Genomic DNA, 26,139 nt, shown 5'->3' with positions numbered 1-26,139 from the left:
ACCAAGCAGCTTTAATACAGAACACTTGAGCTAAGCCACGCCCAGGCTCCTTGCTGTCGCCTTGCTCACAGAGCAACTCCTCATTCAGTTTCCAAACAGGACGTTAGCCAGCTGAATACTGATGGATGCTAGTAGGCAGCGGAATAATTTATTTGCCCTTATTTTCCTCCCCCAAAACTAAGCCCAACTGCATAGTTTCATAGCGAAGCATGGGTATCAAGCTAGTCATTAAATAAAAGTGGTGGTTTAGAGAATATGTCTTCCCCCATTGACTGCTTTTTTAGAAGATTCCTGGGAAGGTTGCAAATAGCAATCAGGTGATCCCAAGACACTGCAGCCATTCTAATTATGTACCAGTTGCCAAGTGTTGAACGTTGATTATGTGACCACAGGAATGCTGTGGCGGTCATAAGTGCAAGGATGGGTTCACTTTAACCAGCTCTATGGTAATTCTTAAAAGTTGTCAAACAAATGGCCATCAAAGTCTTTCTGTATTGGGGAGACTCTTGATAGACATGGATTCCCATCCACTCTGGGTTCATTCCTTAGCGTAGAATGGAGATCAGACTGGCCCATTCCTTGTGGATGAAGTTGTGGCAGAACCTCAGTGGTGGGATTCAAATAATTTAATAACCAGTTCTCTGCCCTAATGATTTATTCCAACAACCAGTTTACCAAACTGCTCAGAAAGTTAACAAACGGTTCTCCCAAACTGGTGCAAACTGGCTAAATCCCACCACTGCAGAACTTACATGGGAAAAATGGTCCCATCATTGTCTTGCTTTCTTCCTCGAAAAGATTTTAAACCATCCATCAGAATTCTTTTTAGCTGCCTCCAGGGATTGTGGCTACTTTATATAAAAGCCCCAATCTTCCTGGGTAGGCAGTAGAAATTCTTGTTGGGGAATAGAAACATTGCGTGGCAGAATGGTTCCAGCCTCAGTCCTCTCCAATTTTCCATCGTTCATATGAAACTCCAGGGCAGGTCATCTTGTCAGTGTGCGTAGCGATATTGTCGATCTAAAATAAAACCCTACCTGCTATTACAAGACCACACGCTACGGTGTTTGGCTAAGCATTTGACATCCCTGTTCTTTTGTCACACAAAAAGAAGCAGATCTGCAGTAACTCATTCCTAACATAGATGAAGCTGATTCTGTGTAGTACATCATCATGGCACAAAAGAAAAAGGAACATAAACTTATCTTCATTCATCTCCTGCAGGGGAATAGTTTCCATGCAATATATAACATGCTTGGATTGAAATTAAAATTCCCTAGAAAAATATCAGGCTTTAAATCATTTAAAATTGATTCTCCTTGGCATTGTTAAAGCATAGTCCTTTAAGTTCTACAGGGACCCTTCTGTCCCCTGCTCAGTTTCTCTCTCTGTTTTCCCAGTCTTTCACATTTTTTCTTTTATCCCTTTTATAAACATTGAAGGACCGGCCCGTGGTGCCTGACAGCAAAAACGGAGCTCAGATGGGCCGTGCGCAGCTGCCCTAAGCTCCATTTTCGCTGGCAGAGGGCTGCAGGAGCCTATTGCAGCTGAAAACACAGCCTTGACGAGTGACATCGAGCTGGCCACGCCCACTCAGCCCCCGCCAAAGTCAAACACAACCCTGATGCGACCCTCAATGAAATCGAGTTCGACTCCCCTGTGTTACATGCATTACTCAACAGAGTAGGGATGTCAAACTGGCGGCCCATGGGCTATATGCATCATGTGCAGGCCACCCCCACCTCCGGTTCCGCATATGCAAAAAACGCCGTGATACGTCACATGACGCAATTGAGTTTGAAACCTGTGAACTAGAGTCTTCTTTCACACCACAGAAAACTGGTATCTCTTTCTGTCTTTTACAACATGCCTTGATCCCTCCTTGCCACTTCAAATTTCTAAGCTTGTTCCATTATCTCATATGTATCTCATGTGTATGACAAAGTTGGGAACAAAAGTAAAACTGGATGTTGAGCATAAATTTGGGGAAAAAACCAACCCACTTTCATTCAATCCTTCCCATGCAACTAAATGCCCTTTCCACAATTTAACTTTGTTTATACTCAGTTTTGTATTCCAAGAAGCTCAAGGATTCTGGCCCATTTATTCTGTAATTATGTGTTGAATGCTACCAACTGGCCCAAGATCATTTAATGAGCATCATGGCTCTGTGCAGCTTTGAACCCAAATCTTTCACCATTTATTCTTGTACTCCCAGTTTGTTGGCAACATGGCAATTTCCACAATTTCTTCTTGATAGCAAAATACTATCTTCTTCACTCTTGAAATAAGAGTAGCTTTCCTCTTTCCAATATGGTAATTCTTTAATATTGAGGACAGGGTAATGTTAGTTTATTTATCAACAACTATTGTGATAAAAATGTGAGAATCTGAACTTTTCACTGTCAAGCCTGCAGATTATACACATGCACATGTGTGTTTGTATAGACATACCAGAAGGCAGAAAATATTTGTAAATTTTTATATTTATTATAACAAAAATTATGACATGTTCATTTGTGCATTCTTCTTTAATATAACTCTTGGTATGTAAATGATCTACAGTAAATGAACTCTATACAATCATGCTGGTTGTGACAGCAGGGAGGAACACACAAAAATGTGCCAAAAAAAGTTAATGGTGAAGACTGGAAAAAAAAAAATGAACACAAGGACCTGTGGCCCACTGAAGTCTACCCGGCTTGTTACAGCTGCTCTAGCTAATTTTGTATGGATTGGAATCAAAAAATATCATCGTTTGTGGGCAACTTCACATGAGAACACAGTCCCCGCCCCTGCTGACTTGGGCCCAGCCAAATCAAATGGCAACCGGACATGGTGGTACAGATACATTAGGTCATCAGGGCCTCACACATTTCATCACCTTCACCCGCTGAGAGGGCTGTATGTTGATAGGATTTTCCTGCCCTCCCAATTTGGTGGCATCGATGGTAGCTTTGACATACATGCGAAAGCTCCCGGGTGTAAATGGAAACAGGTGTGGGTGGGTGGGTGGGGACGAATGTCAGTTTATTAGGTTGTGCCCTCCTGTCAGGTCTACAAAAACATGTGAAGCATCACTATACAACACTGAGTTATTTACAGGAATTTCCCAATCAACTGTTCTCTCAGAGAAAATTAGTGAGTCTCAGTGACTTAAAGTCACCTGAAAGAGTAAAAGCAACTCCTAGGAGTTAGTCTCCATAATTCTACAAATGTCTATCCATTTTCAAGACCAAAAAAAGCCTTTTTGTTTCTCTCAAAGAAATAACAGTATTACAATATTATTTAATCATTTAGCACTGGCAATACTGCCCTGTTTTCCAAAGAGACAGAGGAAAAAAAAAGAACAATTTTAAAAAATATTACATCAACGTCATCATCAGTTTCTTTGTAATATATTAAACCTTTTGTATTTTAATTTTTCTCCACTTTGTTTTGTACACATCTGATATGTTAAGGAAGGGGAAGAGTTAAACTAGATTAATTTCTAACCAGTGAAGAAGCATCACTAGAAAAAGGAAAGAAAGAAAAAAAAGTTGGTGATCGTTAGGGCTAACAAACAAGAAGCAGCTGCACTTCTCAGTTAAAGGGAAGGATCCGGAAGAGAAATTGGAACAAAAGCTTCCTTCCTTCCTCACCTCATTCGTGTAATACAAACCTAAGGAGCTTCCAGATCTTAATGTCTTGTTAGCTTGTTTCCCAAAGCTCCGTCATAGTGGTGTGTCGTAATAATCGGGCAGTTGGTCCAGCTGATATTGACGCTGTTGCTGCTGTTGTTGCTGCTGCTGCTGCTGCTGTTGTTGCTGCTGCTCATGATGTTGCTTCATTATCTCCTTCACCTCCTCCTCAAGCTCTGGTGGGATGATGAACTGATCGTCTGGATCTGGCTGAGCTGGAGCGGCAAAATAGCCCCCTGTCTTCCTGAGTGGCGCATCGGCTGCTACTTCGATTAGGTTATGGCTCCTCTCCTGAGGAGCCACGGAGCCGTTGCCTCGGCGGCGCCCAATAGTGCCAGTGGCCGAAGCGTCGGCCTTCCGAAGGAGGCACGTGTCTTCTTCATTCGCACTGGTGACGATGCCTTCATCAGTGACTTCCACCGGGGCCTGCAGCACCATCTGCTTCTCCTTTGCCCGGCCGCAGTGGATATCCACTTCCACTTCGACTCTGCTGCCATTAGAAAAGACCCCTTCGATGGGCTCCTCGTCATCGCTGTCAAGGCCATTGTCTGAAAAGGCGCTGGAAAATGTAGCGCTGGACAGCTGCCGTTGAAAGGAGTTGGAGAGGCAAACTGGGTGGAGCATACAGCGCTGTTCATTAGGGTAAGCGGGGCTGTTTTCGTTCATGGTTACCTGAGGTGGCTCGTCAGAGGCCGTGGATCCAACCTCGCTGCTCATTTCGGAAGTGGAGATCTCGCTGCTGATCTCAGACGCCATGCCGCTGCTCGACGAAGGCATCCCCAAAGCATCAGAAGGCTTATCTTTGATGACTACATTGACAGACTGGGGGAAGCTGCCTGGGCTGGGAGGAGGGACCCCGTTTAACTCACAGCAGCAGAAGCTATCCTCAGTTACGTTGAGCTGAACCACCACAGCACTGAGGCTATCATTGCAGCCATAGCTCTGAGCCAACGTGCAAAGTTTCTTGGCAGCTCCAAGGGCATCGGGCACGTTTCTGACAGCCTCCACAGCTTCATCGATGGAAAGACTGTCCCACAGGCCTTTGCTGCCCAGAATGAAGAATTCATCCTGAGGAGTCAAAGTAATGGACTGTACATGGGGGCGTGGAACAACACTTGGGTGAAGGAAGGTATATCCCAAAATCCTCGTTGAGTCTGTTACGCCGTTTACTTTGCCATCCTAGAAGGAAGGGACAAAATATATGTTAAATATTAATGCTGTTTTAAATGCTAAATAACCAGCTTTTGCTTGAGGGAAAGGAGGAATAAAGTTTGAGTAAAAGAGTTGGATTCAGAATCAGTCGAAGCTGCTAGTACCTCTGGATAGTGTGGACCATCATTCTGCTCCACAGACAACTCATCCAAGTGAAATATAATATTTTCAATGTCTAGGATGTTCCAATAATTTAAAAAGAGGCAGAGAGGAGCTATGTGACTTTAGAATGGAATCAATGTCAGTCTAACAGCAGGAAGTGATTTTTAACAGCAGGAAGTAGTTAAAGGGGGAAGGGCACCTTATATCTCCCTTCCTGCCACTTTGAGACATGATGTTGAATTCCTATAACTAATAACAGTAGAAAAGTAACAGATCTGCAGCGTGACCGGTATTGGGCAGATTAAAACTATAGGGCTTTTCTGTACTACTTTCTCCCAGCAGATCTTTCGCATTTGATGTACGCACAACCTTTCAAATTCAAAACATTCTGACCTCAAAAGCCCGTCTAACTTTGGCAACTTTAGGGACTTGTGAACTTTAACTCCCAGAATTCCCCAACCAGCCATCTTGTGGAGTTGAAGTCCACAAGTCTTAAAAGTTGCCATTTACTCTACATTTACCAAACTCCACTTTACCAAAAGTGTTCCAGTGTTGTGCAATTCCTCTGGAAATATTCTGAGTTTGAACAAGACTTTTTCCGAGCTTCAAACTTTTTCTTTTTTAAATGTATCATAAACTTCTACTTGCTACCTGCTGCCAATAGGCTTGTGGGAAAACAGCAATCCACAATTGGCCCGCTGACCAGTTTAACAACCACTGTTCTTTGAAAAGTTATTTGACACCTGCATTTTTTGAATGTTTGCGTCTCTTTTGTCATTGAATATTATTGCTTCTTCTGAATCCTACTGATAGTCAAGACTCAGAAGGTAGATCCTTTAATCAATCAGACTGTAATTCTTGGTTTCTATGAAACGTAACACCAATCATTCAACCACTGATTTCCACATATTTCTTTAAAATAGCATTAAAAGAAGGAATAAAAAGTTGTGGAGGTTTTTTTCCTACAGCCCCACCATACCAAACTCATATTCCTAGGCTTAGAAAATGCAAATTTACTGTAATTGTATAGGTTGGAAGAGGAAATGAATTATGCCTGGACTCTTGTTTGTTTTCAGGAAATTGCTCTGCAGAAAAACTGTTTTCACATGCCCCAATTACAAGTCTTTTTCAGATATGTAACTTCCCCTCAGGGGAAAAGAAGATTAATATCAGAAAGGAAAAACATTGTTTTTTAAAAAATTAAAATAAGTAGTATTCATATTCTCAAGCACTGGCTTGGTATGACTTTAAACGAAATCAGGGAATTTTTAACATCCTGTATTCATTTAAAGACTGGATCAAACGTGAAAAAGGAAGTAGGAATGGGGAAAGTAAAACTGAAGGAAACGTCTTGTATTTCATACCTTTACATGCTTTAATTTTAAAAAATGTTATGAACAGTGAAAATGTGCAAACTGAAGAAAGTACCTTTGGTTTGGTCAGGATAACTGAGATATTAATTAGTAATAGGAGCATTGTAGTTACTGTCCATAACAGCATTTTAGAAAACTTTGCCTTATATTTCTTTTAGGATGGCTTGACTTTTCCCCAAACTCTGGGATAGTTTCATGGTAAAGCTACTAGATGTATATTTCATGAGGGATTGTGATATATGTTTTCTCTCTTATGTGAGGTTTCTTCTCTGTTCAATTTTGTTTTTTTCTTAAAAAGACATTATATTGGTGTTTCGTTATATGCGGTGCAGTCATTTTTGAATTGAAGTATCCTTATACATTTAAATTATATATACCATGTTTCCCCCAAGATAAGACCCTGTCTTATATTTTTTTTGCCACCAAAAAAAGGCACCAGGTCTTATTTTCAGGGGATGTCATCCACTGACTAAACTCACTTGCGTCTGTCACCCCCGGCCTCCTTTTCGCTGTCAGAGGCCTTCAGGAAGTTCTTCTTTTGCGACTGACAAGGCTTTCCTGAAGGCCTCTGCAGCCGATAACAGAGCTCCAGGAAAGCCTTGCTGGTTGCAGAAGAAATGGGCTGGCAAGGCAGGTGTTGGGGTATGCAAGGCCTGGCTGCAACTGTCCAAAAGTAAGTAGTAGGGAAGCTCCACCACCCCCATCCCCACCCTAGCTTAATTTTTACCCATGCACTCTGGAGTGGGCAGGATCTTAATTAGGGCTTATTTTATGGGGGAGGTAGGGCTTATATTGGGTGCATGTGTGAAAATCAAGCTAGGATTTACTTTCAGGGTAGGTTATATTTTTGGGGAAACAGGGTATCTACCTGTACACATGCATTTATAAAAATTTGGGATGGGCAGAATAGAATATAGAGTATAGATTATAAAGTATAGATGATATAGAACAGAGTAGAACAGTATAGAACAGTTTAGAGTATAGAACAGAGCAAGCAGAACAGAACAGAACACGTATTAGCCAAGTGTGATTGGACACACAAGAAATTTATCTCTGGTGCATATAATCTCAGTGTACATGCAAACAACAAAATGATAGGTCATAGATCATAAATCATAGTTACAGACATTAATCATAAGAATGTGGGCAAGATGTCAGAAGGAAATTCTGCCTTACTGGCAGGGTTCTGAAACAGATTTGTAAAGAACCACCTGTATTTTATTACCCCGATACCCCTCCCTCCGTCACCCTTAATGGGGCTGGCAACCCAGTGTGTCTTACTTCTGTAATAATGGCCTTGTGCTGCTTGATCCTCCTTAGCTCTTCCTCACAGCTCATCATATAAGACCTAGACAAAGGCAGAGGCTTCCCATTCCTGCAGAGAACGGATTGGCACTTTCCCACATTTGCTGAGGTTAATGTGAAGCATCCACCTGGATCTAATGGGTCGTGTTTGATGTGGCAAAGGACAGCGGAGCCTCCGAGTTTCTGCCCAGCAGTGCCAAGCTTCCTGGAATTTCAAGAAAACAACACTAAGAGGTTAAACAGGGAGAAGCGATGATTATGCATATAGAATTAAGCTCAAGGCACACACTTATTTTCAAGATTCAGCAGGAAAAGTGAGGAATTCATACACAGAAAGCAACAAAAGACCCCTACAACTGAAATGTGATGCATTCTATTAGAGCTGCTGATAAAATTTTGACAGTTCATAGTTTAGTGCTCTGCCAGATGGTAGCAGTAGTTGACTTTGGCTGATTTTCAAAAGCTAAGCAGTGCTGGATCTTATTAGTAACCAGATGGGAGACAACCAGGACACACTATGGCTGTAGGCTCAATTGGAATTTTTTAAAATATCCAGAGAGGGGGTATATTCTTGTCAATAAGTTTATGAAGTCAGTAGGTGATGAAACTCTACCTGAAGATTATTTTTACAGTTTATTGGTACAGTTTGTGTGGCTTCTTGACTGGTTTCCTGACCTTCCAAGTTCAATGACTACATTAGAAAGAACTCCTAGAGAGCCAAAGCCATTCTGGTGCCCTCCAACTAGGAAGATCTCATAACAGAGACAGCATTGTTCTAGGTATGCAAACAGGCCAATTCAATAGAAGGTATCTTCTAACGTTCCTAAGGCTGAACTCAAAGCAAATTTCCCTCAGAAAAATGGAAGATGTGACACTCCAATAACTCAAGAATAGAGGTGCCCAAAATGTACTGAATTGAGACAGTTTTGACATTGAAAATGATGTTTTGAGTGCAAAACAGCAACTTCAATTATTCTAGGAGAGTTTCAAGCTTGAAACAGCGCACTTGAACTAGTGTGTTCCAAACTTGAAACAGTTCAAATTTCTAATGTTTTGCATGGCCCTCCTCCAGAATTTTTTTAAATAGGCAAACTATAAGAAAAGAAAAATAAGAAAGGCATTCTAGTTTTGCATTCCCTTTCCAAACCAACTGGACCAGATAAAGATGACTGCATAAAACTGTCATGAAATCTCAATTAAGTCCAAACTCACATATTAATTACATCCTCCCAACTGTACATTTCTCCAAAATTGGCTGTTTCCAAATCATCTCAGAACTGTCAAGCCTATATAAATAATGCATACAAATCCATCTATCTTCTTCCAAAAGCCAAATCTGGCTATAATTTAAACAATTTGCTTTTGATTATTCAGTCTGGAGTAATAGTTGAATGAGCTGCTACAGAGCTATGTATCTATAAATAAAATTAATCACATTCAGTATGTCTATATACAGACAGGCTTGTTCTCTTCTTTTTTAAAAAAGAGAGATATACAAGATGAAATATGTGATTTTTATTTTCATAATATTTTAAAAGGGTTGCATCTGAGACTTCAGGTAATACTTAATGGAAGAAGAAGGCTGTGACAAATAGCATTTGAATATGTGTATGCAGAGCATCAGAGCCCGGTCATTTTTGTACAAACAAAACAAGATAGAAATGGCAAGAATCTAGCAATGAAGTCATTATTGTTTCTAGCAAAATGGTCACCAGCTTCTTCTCCAGTTCACTTTTGGAATGAAGCTTTGGTAATTGAAGTGCAGCTTACTATATTATTAATCTTCTCCAATTATAGTCAAAGGTTAAATATAAAAACATGATTTCAAGGGGAACACAGTGTTGATTCATTGATCTGGAGAATTCTCCAAATTTGGCTTAAGTGTAAGCAGAAATATTTAGCAGTGGCAATCAAATCTGTTAGCTTTCACTATGATACATGGGAAGTGCTGAATGCATCTCCTAAGCGGTCAGTTTTCAAGCTCTTTCTGTTAAAGAGTTTTCTTAATGATAATGTAAGAGCTAAGCTAATGCTACAATATTCTTCTTCAAATACTAACAACTGCAGGTAAAGGTTTTCCCCTGTCAAGTTGTGTCAAACTCTCAACTCAATTGAGACTTTCAAGAAGAGACTGGACTGCCATTTGTCAGAAATGGTGTAGGGTCTCCCGCTTGGACTAGATGACCTACAAGGTCCCTTCCAACTCTGATCATCTGTTATCTGTTATCTAAGACAGAGGTCCCCAAACTTGGCAACTTTAAGACTTTTAGACTTCAACTCCCAGAATTCTCCAGCCAACTATGGGAGTTGAAGTCTACAAGTCTTAAAGTTGCCAAGTTTGGGGAACCCTGCTCTAAGAGGTGGTGCTCATCTACATTTCTTATCTAAGTGTTGTCTGAGGAAGATTCCATGGTCATATGGCCAGCATGACTATACAAGGCGCACAGAACACTGTTACTTTCCACCAAAGTGATACCTATTTATCTACTGGCATTTGCGTGCTTTCGAACTGTTAGGTGGGTAGGAGCTGGGGCAAGTAACAGGAACTCATCCCGTTGCGCAGTTCTTGGGTTTCAAACCTGGGCTGTCAACTTATCTCAGCTGACAAGCTCAGAATGTTTTGCAGGGTCTGCAGGTATAAAAGATCTGAAATCAGGGCACTGTGACAATTTCAACAGTGTTTCAGAGAGAACAAGGGGTAAGAGGTTAACCCAGGGGTGGGTTTCTACTGGTTCTGTCCACCTCTGTAAAACCAGTAGCTCTGAAGAGCAACAGACATAGAACCGGTTCTATATCTGCTGATGTTTTTGCCCACCCGCCCACCTGGGCTCTTACCTGATTTTTCAACTTTACCTGCCGAGCAAGGCACAGCTGCAGTTAAAAAAGCAGGAAAAGAGGGCTGTTTCAAAGGCTGCTTCTCTGCACGCAGCATGCTGATGACGATTTACAGGCAAGTGCTCACAGTGTGCAGGAAAGCTTGTAAATGACAGAACCGGTAGTTAACCCTGTCATATCCCACCCCTGGGTTAACCCAGTCACATTAGTAATGTTCTTCAAATGACAGAAGACCTGAAGAAAGTCCTAGGATTCAATCTGCGTCCTCTGCTAAAAGAATAACACAATTGCTGGTAAAGATTTTCTCTTGAAAGCAGTCAAGCAGAATAGACAATTCTAGGATGTATGTCAATGGTCTGAGTCACTAGTAAGCCATTTTCAACATTCATAGCATTGAATGTCAGTTCTTGTCTCATGTCAAAACTCAGATGCCAGCAGGATCTCTGTACGCACCCAACCACATGATGCTGTGCCAATCCAAATGAAACTCTCCAGGGAACGAGTGAAAAGGGACCCCAAAAAGAGTTTAGAAGAAATAGGATTGCCAGATCCTTGCTTATCTTTACAATTATCAACTTTGCAAATACAACCGACCTCTGCATTACAATGAAAGTGTTGATCATGTATTCCTCTTCATTCTTTGTTTTCTGCAGCTCTTCTGCCAAGATATCACTCATGGTACATTGTAGAAGGTAGGGTATTTCCACATTGCGGTCCCCATCAAAGACCCCATAGAGGGCCTCCCTGTTCTCACAGAAGTTATTGGCGGAAAGAGCTGCCACACACAATCTGTCAAAACAAATAAACAAACAAATAAATAAAGGTGTGGAACAATCCAAGCCAGCTTAGCATGAGGGCAACTGACAGGGCAATTTTCTACAAAGCTATCTCCATCAACGTGCCATCAAGTTTCACTCCAACATTTTCTAGGTATTAACATAAGCAGCTTTCACATTTCTTGCAGTTCATTTTGAAAAGAAAGGTCTTAATCCAAAGAGGATGGAGAATGTAGTGCTTTGTTGAAAAATCTGAATCCCTCTAAACAATTCTACAGTAGAAGCAAAATAGTCTATATCCTATTCTCTCAACAAGCTAATTATATGTGTAATCAATCTACTGGCCTTTTTGCCACGCAGTACTTCTGTTGCAGAGCAACTAATAATTTCCTTTAGGCATGACACAGAAAACAGCATTGGGCATTAATATCAAGAATATGTAATATACAAAAAAAGGAATCATCTCATTTAATTATGAAAACACTACAATCATAAAGGACAAGACATATTTTTCCTAGATGTGTCTCAAAAGGAATTCAGTCATACTTGATTGTTAACCCAATTATTTTTCCATTCAGCAAATTACGTACCTCATATATGGTAATATATAGAAAAGACAGAAAAACATTATAGCTTAAATGACATTCATCCTCTAGTCTAGACCATGGGTATCACACTCGTGGCATCACATTGCCATCATGTGATGTTTCGCGATATTTTTTCCCTTCGTGGAGCTGGTGTGGGCATGGCCTGCGCGTGACACACCCCTGCTCTAGACCTGTGAACAAAAGCTGTTGCTGTTCACTGTGACTATCTCTTGGGCCTTTCTGGCCAATTTAAAATCACAGTACAGGGATGTCCAATCCTGTCAACTTTAAAATCTGTGGGCTTCAACTCCCAGAATTCCCTAGCCAACTGGGGATTTCTGGGAGTTGAAGTCCATAACTCTTAAAGTTATGAAGATTGGACATATGAGACTTAGTGTGAAGTATAATTTCAGTTGTTGTAAAGATGATTCTACATGTAACTGGCTTGAGTTTCCATCATCATATTAGGAATAGTTCAGTAAAGTTTAAGAGAAATTACAGTGTCACAGTCTTGTTTCCAAAATCTAGGAAGGAAATAGGAAAAAGATTTAAATAGAAAAAAGAATAGAAACTATATCAACCTCCTTGGATATTTATTTCTTTGGGATACCAATATCATTGTTGGTCTTCTTTTAAAATTTATATATTTATGATATATAAATAAATAAAATAGAAACCACAAATCAGTCAACTTGATATTTGAACCTGCTGGCCTCCACTGCTATCCTGCTACCTTAAAAAAAAAATCCAACATATAATTTGCACCTTCTTTCTAACTGAAAGGTACCTAAGGAAAAATATAATTTATACATTTCCACAAAAACATATTACAAAATAAACACACAAAAAAACAGGATGAAAATGTACCAAGAAACTATTGAGAGCATTATTAAAATTTAAAAAGGTATTATGTCCAATGGCAAAAGTTCAAGCGACAGCACACAAAATTTTAAAAATGATACATAAAGAAACTAGGACATTTCCAGTTTTGAAGAGAGGCCTCCACAAAAGCTTGTCTCAAATACCAATCTAGGAAAGTCTTTTTTTTTTTCTTGCTTAGCAAAAAATACAACAACCATCGCGATCTCTTTAAATTGTATTCCTGATTTGTCTTTTGTCTTTTCCTGAGGCATTCAAGGCAGCACTTAGGGAAAGAACCCTCTTCCTTTCAGGCTCACATCAGGGGTGTAATTCAACCACTTTGGCCCACCTCAGGAGAGGTGGTAGGGAGGATTAGAATCCACACCCACAGAGCCCGTAGGGAAAATTTTTGAATTTCACCCCTGCCTCGCATCCTAATGGGGTAGTGAAATATTGACTAGCTCAGTCATGCTGCATGTTCATGCAAATCATGTTTCTCAAATGCAGAATTCAGTACAGAATCTTGGAGTTGTTGTTTTAAAAGAAAAAAAGATGGCAAATCCTCATCCTTGCATATTCTTGCCAGAGTCACCGACACTCCTTATGACTACCAAACCCAGAATTATGCAATGTAAGATATAATTATGCTCAGTTTGATAAGGAACAAAAGACACAGAATTCTGGGTGTTTGTTTTTAAATGAACACAGGACATGTAAGTTTTTATCATAGCCATATTTTTTTACAGTTGTTCCACTCTTAACATCACTGGGAGTGTAATGTATGGGTATCCTTTTATCTTCAAACTCATCTTTGATAATTTGGGTTTGTTTATTTGTTTGCTTCATGCCATTAGCTTTCCTTCTGTACTAGAGAAAAATGTCTCAAAATAGTTCTTTGGAGGATAAGCAGAGCCATTAAGATAATGATGAAACAATCTAAAGAGATTCTTACAGAAAAAGGGACATGACAAACGAGGAGAGCCCAGGAAAACAGCTCGCGGTTTTGATCCGAAGAATGAAGATATTTCAGTCAGCAGGGAATTGGATGTGCCTGGACTGCAGGGCTCTGCAAATAGGCTTGATTCACACATTTCACTGTTTCACTTAATCATTATTTATGAGATAAAGCAGTGGTCCCCAACCTTTTTTGTACCAGGGACCAGTTTCATGATTATTCATTCTTCGCGGCCCGGTACAAAATGATCCACGGACCGGTACCGGCATCAGCAAGCATGACCAAGGCAAGGCGAGCGAGCGACCAGCCAGCCAGCCATCCCCCGCCACCTTCAACTCCTCCTTTGTACCTTCTCATGGTCAATGGGCTTTTCGGGCTCTTTCTTAATCTCCTCCTGAGTAACGTGAGACTCCACCACCATCAGGATGGCTCTTCGTTCGAAGCCACCACCCCCTTTGACGAAACTAAGGTGCGAGGATTCCTTCAGCACCCAAATGCCGCTTTCCAACTGACGACCAACAAGCTCACCCGGAAGCACTTTCTCAAGCGCCGTCAAAACAAGATGGCGGCGCACAAGCAAAGTACGCCCAGTACAAAATGATTCATTCTTTGCAGCCCAGTACAAAATGATCCACGGACCGGTACCGGTTCGCATAAGATAATCTTCAAACGTTGCCTACAGACCTCAATGGCTAAAATAGCTAATCCAAAAACCAAGCAAACCACATTCTTATTTAATACGACTTGTTAATTTCTTTAAGCAAGAATAGCTTGCTACCAAGGCAATGAATGTCACACAGCCACTACTGAGACCCAGGTATTTACAATGATAAAATGAAGAGAGAATATGTATAATATGCCAGTATTTCATTTTCATTGCCATGAAGATTCAGGGTATTCTCCAGTAATGGAGATGGCATGTTTCAGTGCGTGCCAATATCCAGAAAACATGATTGGGAATATATTAGTGCACCTATATCCTGCTTGTAGCATTGGCCTCTTGAGAAAAAAAACAATACTGGTAGGACCATGGTTAATCAGCTTCATGAGGAAGGACAGTTTATACATGTTGAGCAACAAAATCCCTTAGCAGTAAGCTCTGAAGCAGAGAATACTACTCTCAGCTAATCCTCTTAGCTGAGACTAGCTCTACAGGTAGTCCTTGTCTTACAGCCACAAGTGAGTCCAAAATGTATGTTGTTAAGTGAGAAATTTGTTAACTGAGTTTTGCCCCATTTTACGACTTTTCCTGCCCTATTTTTAAAGTGAATCACTAGAATTGTAAATTAGCAATGTGGTTGTTAAATGAATCTGGTTTCCCCATTGACTTTGCTTGTCAGAAGGTCGCATATTTATGCAACTGTCATAAATACGAGTCAGTTGTCAAGCACCCGAAAGCAAATCACATGACCATGGGGATGCTACAATGGTCGTAAGCATGAAAAATCGTCATAAGTCACCTTTTCAGTGCCAATTTAACTTTGAACGGTTACTAAACAAACTGTTGTAAATCAAGGGTTACCTGCACTATAGGTACTCTTACAGATACGATGGAAGGAACATGCCATGAAAACATGCTGTATATCTTCTCCCTATGCCGCTCAGCATCACAGACTGGATAAGCAGAAAGCAGTCAAAATCACCATACAAAATCATTGAATTTTGTATACATGTGAAATTTTAGCTTGTAGTGAATGACTGATGGAAATATTGTCTTCCCTATCTGGTGCCTCCTCAGAAGATTTAATTCCTGTTAACTTCAAGAATGGACTTGAAAGAGACTGCATTAAGAGATAATATCAATCCATGGAAAATAATTGGGCTCAGCAGAAAGAGTGGAAGGATCCTTCCTTAGCTAAGAGATGGATAGATGGAAGAAAATCTTTCTTGATATCATATATGTTTTGAACACAAATATGCTTCTGTCACATGAATACTCTTTTATCTTAAACTGGATCACTTCCAAAAGTAAAGCTTTGGGAAGAAGTGATCTTCTTTTTGCTCTAATTTGCATCTAAATACACTGATTTACAGTGGTTAAATGCTCAGTTTTAAAGACCTCAATTCAGACATTAAAAGCAAACTCTGATTTTGGATCTCTCTTCAAAGGATAAAAATCTGTTGCTTGGCAAAACAATCTGGTCAATGGTCATTGCTTCTGCACACGTGTAAACGTTATGTCTTCTGCACATGTGTAACAAAAATACTGTACTCCATTTTAGATGCAATTCTGGCACTATTCACTTGTCCCAGTGTTTGGGATACAGGTAATTCTTCACTTAAAATCATAATTGGGACAGGAATTTTTGTCCTATGTTGTGGTTGTAACTCAAGTTGGGCCCAATTTTACAGTGGCCCTTAAGTGAATCATATGAACACAAAAAAGTCACATATTACAATCACATGACTGCAGTCACAAATGTGAGCTACTTGCCAAGTGCCTCAATTATGATCCCTTGTCTACAGGAGTGGTATAATGGTAGCAAATGCAAGTACAAGTTGCAAGGTGCTTTTTCTGAGGCTGTTATAATTTTGAATCATTGTTAAAATGGTCGTAAGTCAAGAACTACCTATAAAATATTTTGTAAGAGTTTTCTAAATATTTTGCAAAGACATCATTTAATCAACCGTAGTCTCAAGCGGAGTAAAAAAGAGATCCTTTCTCAAAAATGTAATAGCTTCTATCAACTCTGTATCTGATCATGCGGTCGAGCCTTCTTACTCCCATATCTGTGGGTTTTGGGATTGAGGGAGATACATGCTTCCAAGACTCAATTAAACTGGACACTTTCTTTGACCCAATACTCAATATCATTCTCAACAAAACCTAGCATCTCGGTAGCAGCAACTCCATAAGGTGTGTTTTCTCATGTATAAACCTAGTTTGGGACATAAAGATCCTTACAGAACATATGTTACCTTAATTTTACAACAGATGGGCAGACTTAACCATAGTTTCTACCAGGAAACGGTGAGCATCGTAGACCAAGCTGGAAGTTTGGCAATCAGACAAATCAGCCATCAACAAGCTCATAGAGATTAACAACATTTATTTACCATTCAAAAAGAGACAATAAAAAAAGCTAAAAAGACCAGAACAACTCCTTATCAGCAACCAGCACTCATATAAATTGGGATTAACACCAAAAAAATCAAGCAGTAAACAATAACATAATCAAAGAAACTGCCAACCCAGATTTAAAAATAAATCAAGCATTAATTGGAAGAGGAGCCTTAATTCCTGATCGAGGAACTACCAAGAACAACATCCCCACCAACACTGACGGGGAAAGCTACTGTGTATAAACAGAGAGCAAATCCCACTCCCTTCTAACACTAAAGTTGTTACTTAGTCTGCTAACAAAAATGTCTGCAAGAAAAAACTATCAAGCTTGGAGAGGACTGAGGACTCCACATTTCCATACTATAGCAAAGCAATAATACAAATGTAACCTTGGGAACCAGTCCCCAAATGGAGCATTATAAATAGAAATGATATTTGCATTTAAGGCTTTTTTTTTCCAAACCATAACGAGTAAATTTGCAACTCAAGGATTCCACTGCATTCTGAAAATGAGGAATAGCTTCAAGTGAACAGATTCACTTTTGTAAATCAGTGAGTTCAATTTCACAGCGCCTATTCCAAAGTATCATATATCCATACCCGACCCTCTCTCCTTATTCATGTTAACACAGGCACAGGCATGAATTCACCACTCTGCACTCCAGAGAATGATCTTCTTCCAGTTCCTTTAACGTACAGAGAAGGGTAGTTAGCTCCCCTCCGTTTGTTCTCATCTCAGTCATTCACTTGCACTTTTCAAAACCAATACATCCTCCTCAAAGGCTCACCATATTTAAATTCGGATTTGTAGGAGGGGGGGTGGTAGAAGTGGCCTGATGTGATTTATCTGAGTAGAGTGCAACGCTGAGGAAGTCATATTTGTTAAAGCTGTCAGAAATGCTAACTTGTGTAGGAAACTAATCGGTAAAACTAAATAATCCACGCAGCTTGTAGAAAAGAAAGGGGGCACCCTTGAAGTAAAGATGCTGGTGTCAGTAGGCCTGGAATTTCTCAGTTTTGCCACCTGGGTTAAAAATAGCTTCCTAGCAAAGAATGTGAGGAATGGTAGCTGTGCCAAGTTGTAAGGAACTTCAAAGCAGCTTAACTGGTCCTCCCTTTAACAGGAATGTACAAGCTGACATTCCGGCATCGTCAAAATAGGGCTGCGGAACTTTTTTTTCTTCTTTTTTTTTTTCAGGACAGGAGGGCCAAAATACAGGGAAAGCCATGTCAATATTAAGCTTAATTGAATATCTATCAGATCCATCCATTTTTAGACCTGGCCTTTGTCTAGTACACCATTTCATTCTGAAAAAATTGGTGTGGCCTGCTCTAAAAATATAGCGAGAGAGAGTTTTACACAAAGAGAAGAGAGATGGTGGCAACGTGGACTTTGGGACACCGCCATGGCTCCCCCCACCCCCAACCTTCTCATTTATACGCACATGCGCACACAATTTTATTTCTAATTAAGGTATTTTTTCTTTTAATAGGCATGCTTGTTTATTGCACCCCTGAGTTTTTACACTGCTGCCTGCAATGATTATTAAATTTATCATCCCTCCAGATCTGGTTGTTCAGTAGCCCATCCAATGCCACGGTTAAGCTAGATCCGACAGACAGGTGCCCCCCTCTCACACAGGTGAATATAGTGATAAGGGGAAAGTCAGGCTAAAAGCCTTGCAAGTGATTTTGAACAGCTTACTTGTTCTTAACTCCAGATGCTTCAGTGTAACCGTGGCTCCACACTGCTGGGGCTCCAGAGGCATCTCCGGCAGAAGGCTGGTCAATCTTGAAGCAACGAATATTGCTACAAAGAGAAACAAAAATGCTCAAGCATCCATGCTTCAAAAGAAAAGGAAGCAGTCCCGTTATCTTCTGCTAATCTTATGTCATGTTTGTAAGTTATATTTTAAGTCACTAGGCAAGAATGTATTTATGATAGCAGTGATGAGAGTCCCGGAATAGGCAACAAAAACCCCATCATTTAATAGTTACGGTACTATATTCGTTACTCTGCTTTTCTAAAAAAAAAAAAGTGTTGTCAAATATGACATTAAAAAAGGAAATTAGAAATGTTAATAATAAGGTAAGTTAATTAGCTGCCTGAATAGGGTATTGCAAAAAATAAACAGCTAAGCACAGATGAAAACGGTTTTCCCTCCCACGCATTCTGGCATAATTGCATTTTTTAATTCCTGCATTTCGTCAGGTTTTTTGGATTTATTTTTCAGTAAAAGTATTTAACTTGTATTCATCCCAAGTCATTTTTGTGTGTGTATGTTTCCGTAAGTGTTTCTGTTTGCATGTGTATAGTCATAAATCCACACCCATATATCCTGCCTCACTTACAGGCTTCCTCTTTGCCCGTGAGCATCCTTTTATCCTGCAATCCAGAACTCTGATGGCAAATTTCACCCACACACTTGTCTGAACTTTAGCTGCCACCCTACAAAAAAAAACCCTGAACTATTTAAATGCCAGTGCTTAACACAAATATACAGTGCAATAGGCTGAATGAATCAATGTTTATTTTTATAATCTATATTTATTTTAAAAAAAGAGTAAAACAAAGCATATAATTTAATCTGCTTTACATAAATACATGACTCTTACAGATTTGGATGCTACTGTTGCTGATCCTGAGGTAATAGTGCAATACAAGCAGTTTCATAAATAATTCTTAGTTCAGGAGCCGTGGTGGCACAGTGGTTAGAATGCAGTACTGCAGAGTATTTCTGCTGACTGCCGGCTGCCAGCAATTCAGCAGTTCGAGTCTCACTGGCTCAAGGTTGACTCAGCCTTCCATCCTTCCGAGGTCTATAATATTAGGACCCAGATTGGGGGCAATATGCTGACCCTGTAAACCACTTAAAGAGGGCTGTAAAGCATTGAAAAGTGGTATATAAATCTAAGTGCTGTTGCTATTCACGATGAGCTTTCCAAAGAAGGCAAATAACTCAGCTACACAACATGAGCAAAGACATAGCAAAAGTTAATGAAGTGTTCATTGCAAACATCCGAGGAAGGGCAAGAGAAGGCATTATAATTTGTGTGCAATCACAGAGTCTCTTTCTAAGTTCAATAATGCATCTCTGCCACCTCTCCAGTGTGGCCACTGAAAGAAATAAGAAGGGTCACCATCAGAGAACTCAATTCCACTGGCGTGGAATAGCCAAAAGAAAAGGAGATTAAAGATCAAGGGTTTTCTTATGTACCTTGCCCTTCATCACTCCTTTCTTTCCTAGGTATCATGTCATTTTAGCGAAAGCATTGCTAACCATTTTTGGACAGGAGGCCATCCTTTGTTTTTATGCCCTACCTGTAGGTATAGAAGGCATGGCATATGACCTCAGCTGCATCAGTCAAACTTTTCCGGCCTCGTTTCAATTTGGATAAGTACAAAAGATTATAACGTAATTTGAGGGAGATATAGGATGTTTAAGGTGCTTACTTTGCCCCTATAGATTCCCTAAACACTACTTTCAAGGCTCTGAAAATTCTGCCCTACTACAGCACATTAAATGGGATGACAGGGAAGTATTTTTAAAAAGCAGCAGAGACCACTCCAGGAACTTGGTGTCTTTTAGAGTAGGGGTCTCCAACCCTGGCCACTTTAAGACTTACGGACTTCAACCCCCAGAATTCCTCAGCCAAATCTGAGAGTTGAAATCCACAAGTCTTAAAATGGCCAAGGTTGGAGACCCCTGTTTTAGAGTGAGCAAAATCATTTGCTTTAAACCATTCTGAGCATCGAATTTCACAAAATGTCTTATCTCAAGTGGCAAACATCACATTTCAAGCACTTTGAACACTTTCAAGCTCAAAAGAGAAGATTTCAAGCTTGGAACCGGTCGGCTTTGAGCTCAAGCCCAAATGCCAAAGCATTGCATGTTCCACTGAAATCAGAAGTTAAGTGCTGAAGCCAAGTCTTCCTTAAAATGCTGCACTTAAAACCCTTTTCAAAATGAAAACGTTTTGCACACCCCTAATATTATTAATATGCTCCCTATCTAGAAGTCATTTTGGAGTATCTCAGGTTAACATCATCGGCTTTGGCAATCTTCTGACAAGCAAAGTCAGCGAGGAAGCCAAATTCACTTAACAACTCTGTTACTTACTTAACAACTGCAATGATTCCATTAACAACTGGGGCAAGAAAAGTCATAAAATGGGGCAAACTTCACTTAGCAACAGAAATTTTGGACTCAACTGCATCGTAAGTCAGGGACTACCTTTACTTTAAATTAAAAAGATTGATAATTCCTGCTCTAGATTACAGCTTCTATCAGTCCTGTCCACTTCTCATGTTGGCCAAGGGACCACCATTTTCCTTTAAAAACAGGCAACTCAAGAGACCTTAGAAATGTTCTCTTCTCCCTCCCCTCCATTTTTGGGTAGTGAGCTATCTAGTAACTTAGGGATATTGCATCTCTCTCCATCTTTGGACTGGTTTTTCTTCTTCTCATATTGATGTGACGGGGAAAGAACTAACCTAAAAACGGAAAAAGATACTGCTCAGGATGGGTTCACCTTCTCTCTCTTGGGGGTTCCAACACTAGGAATGAGAAGAGGTTTGAGCCAATCTGGCTTCTCAACTTGGTCATGCAGAACTTAGGAAAAGCCACTGCATGTCAAGATTCTTTATCATAACCTGAATGACACAATCCTATGCAAAAAAAAAAAAAAAAAAAACGGGTGTGTTATCTGGGGCCTGAACTGGAAGCAGGGGATAATTAACTGTTGGCAAGCAACACAGCATGCCAAGGGTTGGGCTTTGACAAGTTTGTCAAAAGGAGTGGAGTTTCCAGAAGGGTCTGAAGATACTAAACTGAACCGGAAAGATTCTGTTCTAGGCGACAATATTGAGTTAATTGTAATTCATGCAGGGTAAGTTTATACAAGTTCATAAAATGACTAAAAGTCGCGTAGAGATTTACAGGGAACGAGGAAAGTGATTGATTCTCTGACAAAACTCTTTGAAAAATGACAGATGTACATTTGCTGACCATCTCATTGGAACCAGGGGTTTTACAATGGCCACTGAAGACTGATTTTTGGAGCAGTCAGAGAAAGACGAGAAGCAGAAATCTTCACAGCAATATGACAGTGCCTTAAGGAAGTCATTGTGCAATTCAAAAAGGCAGTAAAAAAAAAACCACACAATTATTTCCTTGTACAGATACAGTGGAAATAAAGTTCACCAAAAGAGAACTTTGACCAGGACGAACCTCCAAGTCATGAGTCAGCAAATTCAGACCACACATTTGAAAGTTATGAGACAAAGTCCTTTTTGTTCACAATAGCAGATCTTTCAATATTTCACAAAGAGGATTATCCCATTTTATTAGGATGTGTTTAAAAAGAAAAGAACACGTAAATAAGAACCTTCAACTCACACAAGCAACTTGACATATAGGGCTGCTAGATTTAGCGGAAAAACGTATGCAGCATTAGAGATATTGGAATCATAGGGTAGAAGGAGATATAAGTGAGGCTCATAAATATGTAAATATATAATCACTTTGGACAGGACAAAGACATTTTGTTTCCTTTCGTTCTTCAGGATACAGGGATGGGCAGCAGCCACTTTTATCATAAGCCAAGAAACACAATTGAGGACCTGAGCATTCAGCATAGCAAAACAGGAGTAAGGGGACATAAACCTCCAATAAGGAAACTGACTGGATGACCTTGACAGCTGGTCACTCTCTCAACTTACCTGGCAAAAAGACAGGCATGAACAGAACCAAAAATGACCAGAGGCAGAAAAAGTGTTTTTAAAAATACAAATTTTTGCTACTGCTTCTTGATTCTCTGCGTGGGAGGTGAGTGGGGGTGGGGTGGGGTGGGAAGAAGTGCTACCCATCTTCAGAATGGTGTGAAGGTCAGGAGAAAAAAAGAAATCATTATTTGGGTTCAAGGAAATCTTGGATAAGAACAAACAGGAATCATTAAAGCAAGGGCCTTCAAACTTGGCAAGTTTAAGACTTGTGGACTTCAACTCCCAGAATTCCTGAGCTAACATAACTGGAGGAGGAATTCTGGGAATTGAAGTCCACAAGTCTTAAAGCTGTCAAGTTTGAAGACCCCTGCATTAAACTTTAAGGACTGGGCTCTAGGCTCATATTTACCAAACCAGTTATTTACTGACTTTCAAAAGAAAAACAATCCTCTTGAACATAGTCATTTAAAAAAAAAAAAGAATTATGGGCAGTTAATGTTTACATAACAAGCGCTTTCCCCCAAGTGCATCGTGTACCCTTTTGCCTATTGTATAATAACATGGACAGCTCCTTACTTCAGCAGCTCCAAGGTTTTGTGATCCAGAACTAGTCTGGGGTTTCCAGTCAGGTCTAGTTCCTGCAGCTTTGGAGGCAAAGTTTCAGGCAATGTGACTTCAGTCAGCTCATTACAGCTCAGGTCCACACACTGAAAAACGAGGGGAGAGTTAATGTAAACAGGCCATGGGTCTTCAGAACACAGGTGGCTAATTGTTACATAGACTATCGTAAAAAAATCAAAGGTCCAACTATCACAAGAAACATTCACAGTAATAAACCAAGGTCTGCACTGTACCATTTCAGACCAGAGGTGGGTACACAGATAATGGAAGGCTCCACCACTCGGGAACTTCACTATTGAGAAAATTATTGCACAAATCAAGAATGTAAAATAAGCTTTATTCCTTAATATCCATTTCCGGTGGGTAAGTATTGTCATTTAGCAGAGGGAGCAACCCAATAAATATACAGCTGCAGTCTGAAGTGGCAGAGCCTTTTCCTGATGTTTAAGAGAATTAAGCCAACTTCCTCCTCCACCACCCTTAATTGAGCAAATTCTACAATGGTCTCAACAAAATACAAGATATGATTATTTAATATAAACATTCCTTGAAGTAATCCTCCTTTAATCTAACATGCTGTCATGAAATGTTAAAAATAAAGCAGACAGCAGCTGATATCCTAACTAATGTTCATGACTGTTTAACAGCTGTATTTTTTCTCCTTTCTTCTCTGTCTGATTTCTGAAAATCCTGAAAGGTTGCACACTATTTAATGACTCTGAATGAGCCTAATTTAATTCTATAACTTTTCTAAACTTTATGCTTCATTAAATAACCTCCATGTTTGTTGCATAATGAATAATGATTTGTCTACTGTCTGTGTTAAGAGGGTAATTATTATCCTTAAGCGAATGGAGCACATCAGTGTTAAGTGAGTTTTAATTAAAAGTAATTTTATAAATACATAGATTAGAAGCCAATTGCGGAAAGGGACTGTCATAATTCTGACAGAGCTGTTATTATTCACCACCAGCCTTTAATACAGAGCCATATTGTGAATTTAAAGGTGCATTTAAAATCCGTTTCAAAATGTAGGCTGCACTGAAAACCAAACAAAATTTTAAGATGTCACAAAAGAACAGATAATGCATGCCAATGTACTAGAATACTGCTGAAGACATTAAAATATCTAGTTGGGTATAATATTGGAAGTACAGTGATAGGCAGAAAGGAAAGAAGACAGTGATTAGTAATAGTAGCAATTATCCAAAGTTTTTAAATTACTTGTTTTAAACAACAGAGAATTTCACTTAATTTTAATTTATGCATTGTGTTCAGGTAACAGGGCAATTGTTCTCCAGAAAAAAATGGAAAAGCAAAGAACTGGAAACACAATTTGGAAAGATAACAGCATGAATACCACTGTCAACCTAGCAAAGTTTTTTTAAATAAAAAAAATCTTGGGATGGTACAGAGTGTGATGTACAAGAAGCCTTTTTTTCAACCCCAGAAATGTATGATTTGGTTATAGAAATGCATCAGACAACTAATGCAATCTCACACGGCTAACTCAGAGCAAAAGGTTGCCTTGACATCTTAAGGAAGTTGGAATAATTATATTGCTACCTAAAGCGTTGATGTGAGATATCTCACTTTACAAAAACTTTCAGTATTTATGTTGTTGTCTCCTTCTGCTTCTTTCTCTGTGTCACACTGCTCCAGTTACAATACCAATATTTCAAATATTTATCAGGGCTCTGAACTCTTCCAGGAACCATCTTTCTCTTTGAATGGAAAACATGGGATTTTCTATACAACATGAACAGAATGTAACTTCATCACACCAGGCTCAAGGTTGACTCAGCCTTCCATCCCTCTGAGATCGGTAAAATGAGGACCTAGATTGTTGAGGGGCAACATGCTGACTCTGTAAACCTCTTAGAGAGGGCTGTAAAGCATTGTGAAGTGGTATATAAATCTAAATACTATTGCTATTTAAATACATGAGACATCCATGAAAAATGCTACCCTAATTGGAGGTATGTAAAAACAAAAGCTCTATCTACACAATGGATGATTACCTCCAAGCAACTAAACGTAGCTTTATTCTTATGAAATCCCTACCTTGATTTCGCCAAGCTGCATGACTTCTGGAAAGACTTCGATGCAATTGGAGTGTGCAATTACAGTATGCATGCGGCGACAATTCATGATCGTTGTTGGAATGGATTTTAGCTTATTGCCACTAACGTCAATTTCTTCCAACTCTTCGAGTTTGGCCATTTTACTACACAAAAAGGAAAGAGAAAGATTTTGAGCATAAAAACTAAAGTATTCAGGGGTGTCAAACTTGATTCATGGAGGGCTGCATCAGGGTTGTGTTTGACCTTGGAGGGCTGGGGGGGCCATGGCCATGGTGGGTGTGGTCAGGTTTAAGCATAGCCATGGTGGGCATGAACTGGGACTCATGTCGGGGGCACTTGTGGTGGCCAAGTGCTAAGGCAGGACTTCCTTGAGATCCCCCCTTCTCTCTCTCTCCCTCCCTCCCTCCCTCCCTCCTTCCTTCCTTCTGACACTTGGCAAATGACTCATATTTATGATGGTTGCCGTTTTCCAGGATCAAGTGATTGTCATTGTGACCTTCTGATAAGCAAAGTCAATGGGGAAGCCAGATTCACTTAATGTCCAGGTTACTAACTTAACAACTGCAGCAATTGACTTAAGAACTGTGGCAAGAAAGGTTGTAAAATAGGGGCAAATTTACTTAGCAAATGTTTCACTTAGAAACCTAAATTTTAGGCTCAATTGTGGTCGTAAGTTGAGGTCTACCAGTATCCTGAAGCCTTTCCATGCTTGGCTTGTTCAAAATAATATGTGACAATTGATATGTCCATTGCAGAAAACAGCAAATTTCTTCATAGTTGGTAATAGCCCTGGAGATAAGGAAGGGCTCATTGGTTGATTTCTATTTCTTTCTTAAATGCTTCGTTGGAAAAATTACAGTCACTCATCTCAAAATGAGAGTAATAATGATCTTAAGGTTCATGGTTTCTAGCCAGAGGTTCTACCATTCCTAAAGCTGAAAAGAATTTAGGAAATTAGA

At 39.8% G+C, this 26,139-nt stretch overlaps 1 protein-coding gene across 1 annotated transcript in view; it reads right to left on the bottom strand.

Moving 5' to 3' along the window:
- Positions 1-2,468: 2,468 nt before the first annotated feature.
- Positions 2,469-26,139, bottom strand: part of PHLPP1 (PH domain and leucine rich repeat protein phosphatase 1) — a 165,702-nt gene continuing 142,031 nt past the window's right edge. The window contains exons 12-17 of the mRNA XM_087930763.1: positions 25,161-25,323; positions 23,052-23,182; positions 18,456-18,560; positions 11,102-11,296; positions 7,649-7,877; positions 2,469-4,859 (exon numbers count right to left, since the gene is read on the bottom strand). Coding sequence (XP_087786889.1) covers positions 3,714-4,859; positions 7,649-7,877; positions 11,102-11,296; positions 18,456-18,560; positions 23,052-23,182; positions 25,161-25,323 — 1,969 coding nt within the window. The 3' untranslated portion in view covers positions 2,469-3,713. The remainder of the gene's footprint in view (positions 4,860-7,648; positions 7,878-11,101; positions 11,297-18,455; positions 18,561-23,051; positions 23,183-25,160; positions 25,324-26,139) is intronic.

The sequence above is a fragment of the Pseudonaja textilis genome, chromosome 3 (assembly GCF_049901715.1).
Source record: "Pseudonaja textilis isolate UNSWEBS1 chromosome 3, rPseTex1.2, whole genome shotgun sequence".
NCBI lineage: Eukaryota > Metazoa > Chordata > Lepidosauria > Squamata > Elapidae > Pseudonaja > Pseudonaja textilis.
This window is presented reverse-complemented; position numbering and strand designations above follow the sequence as displayed.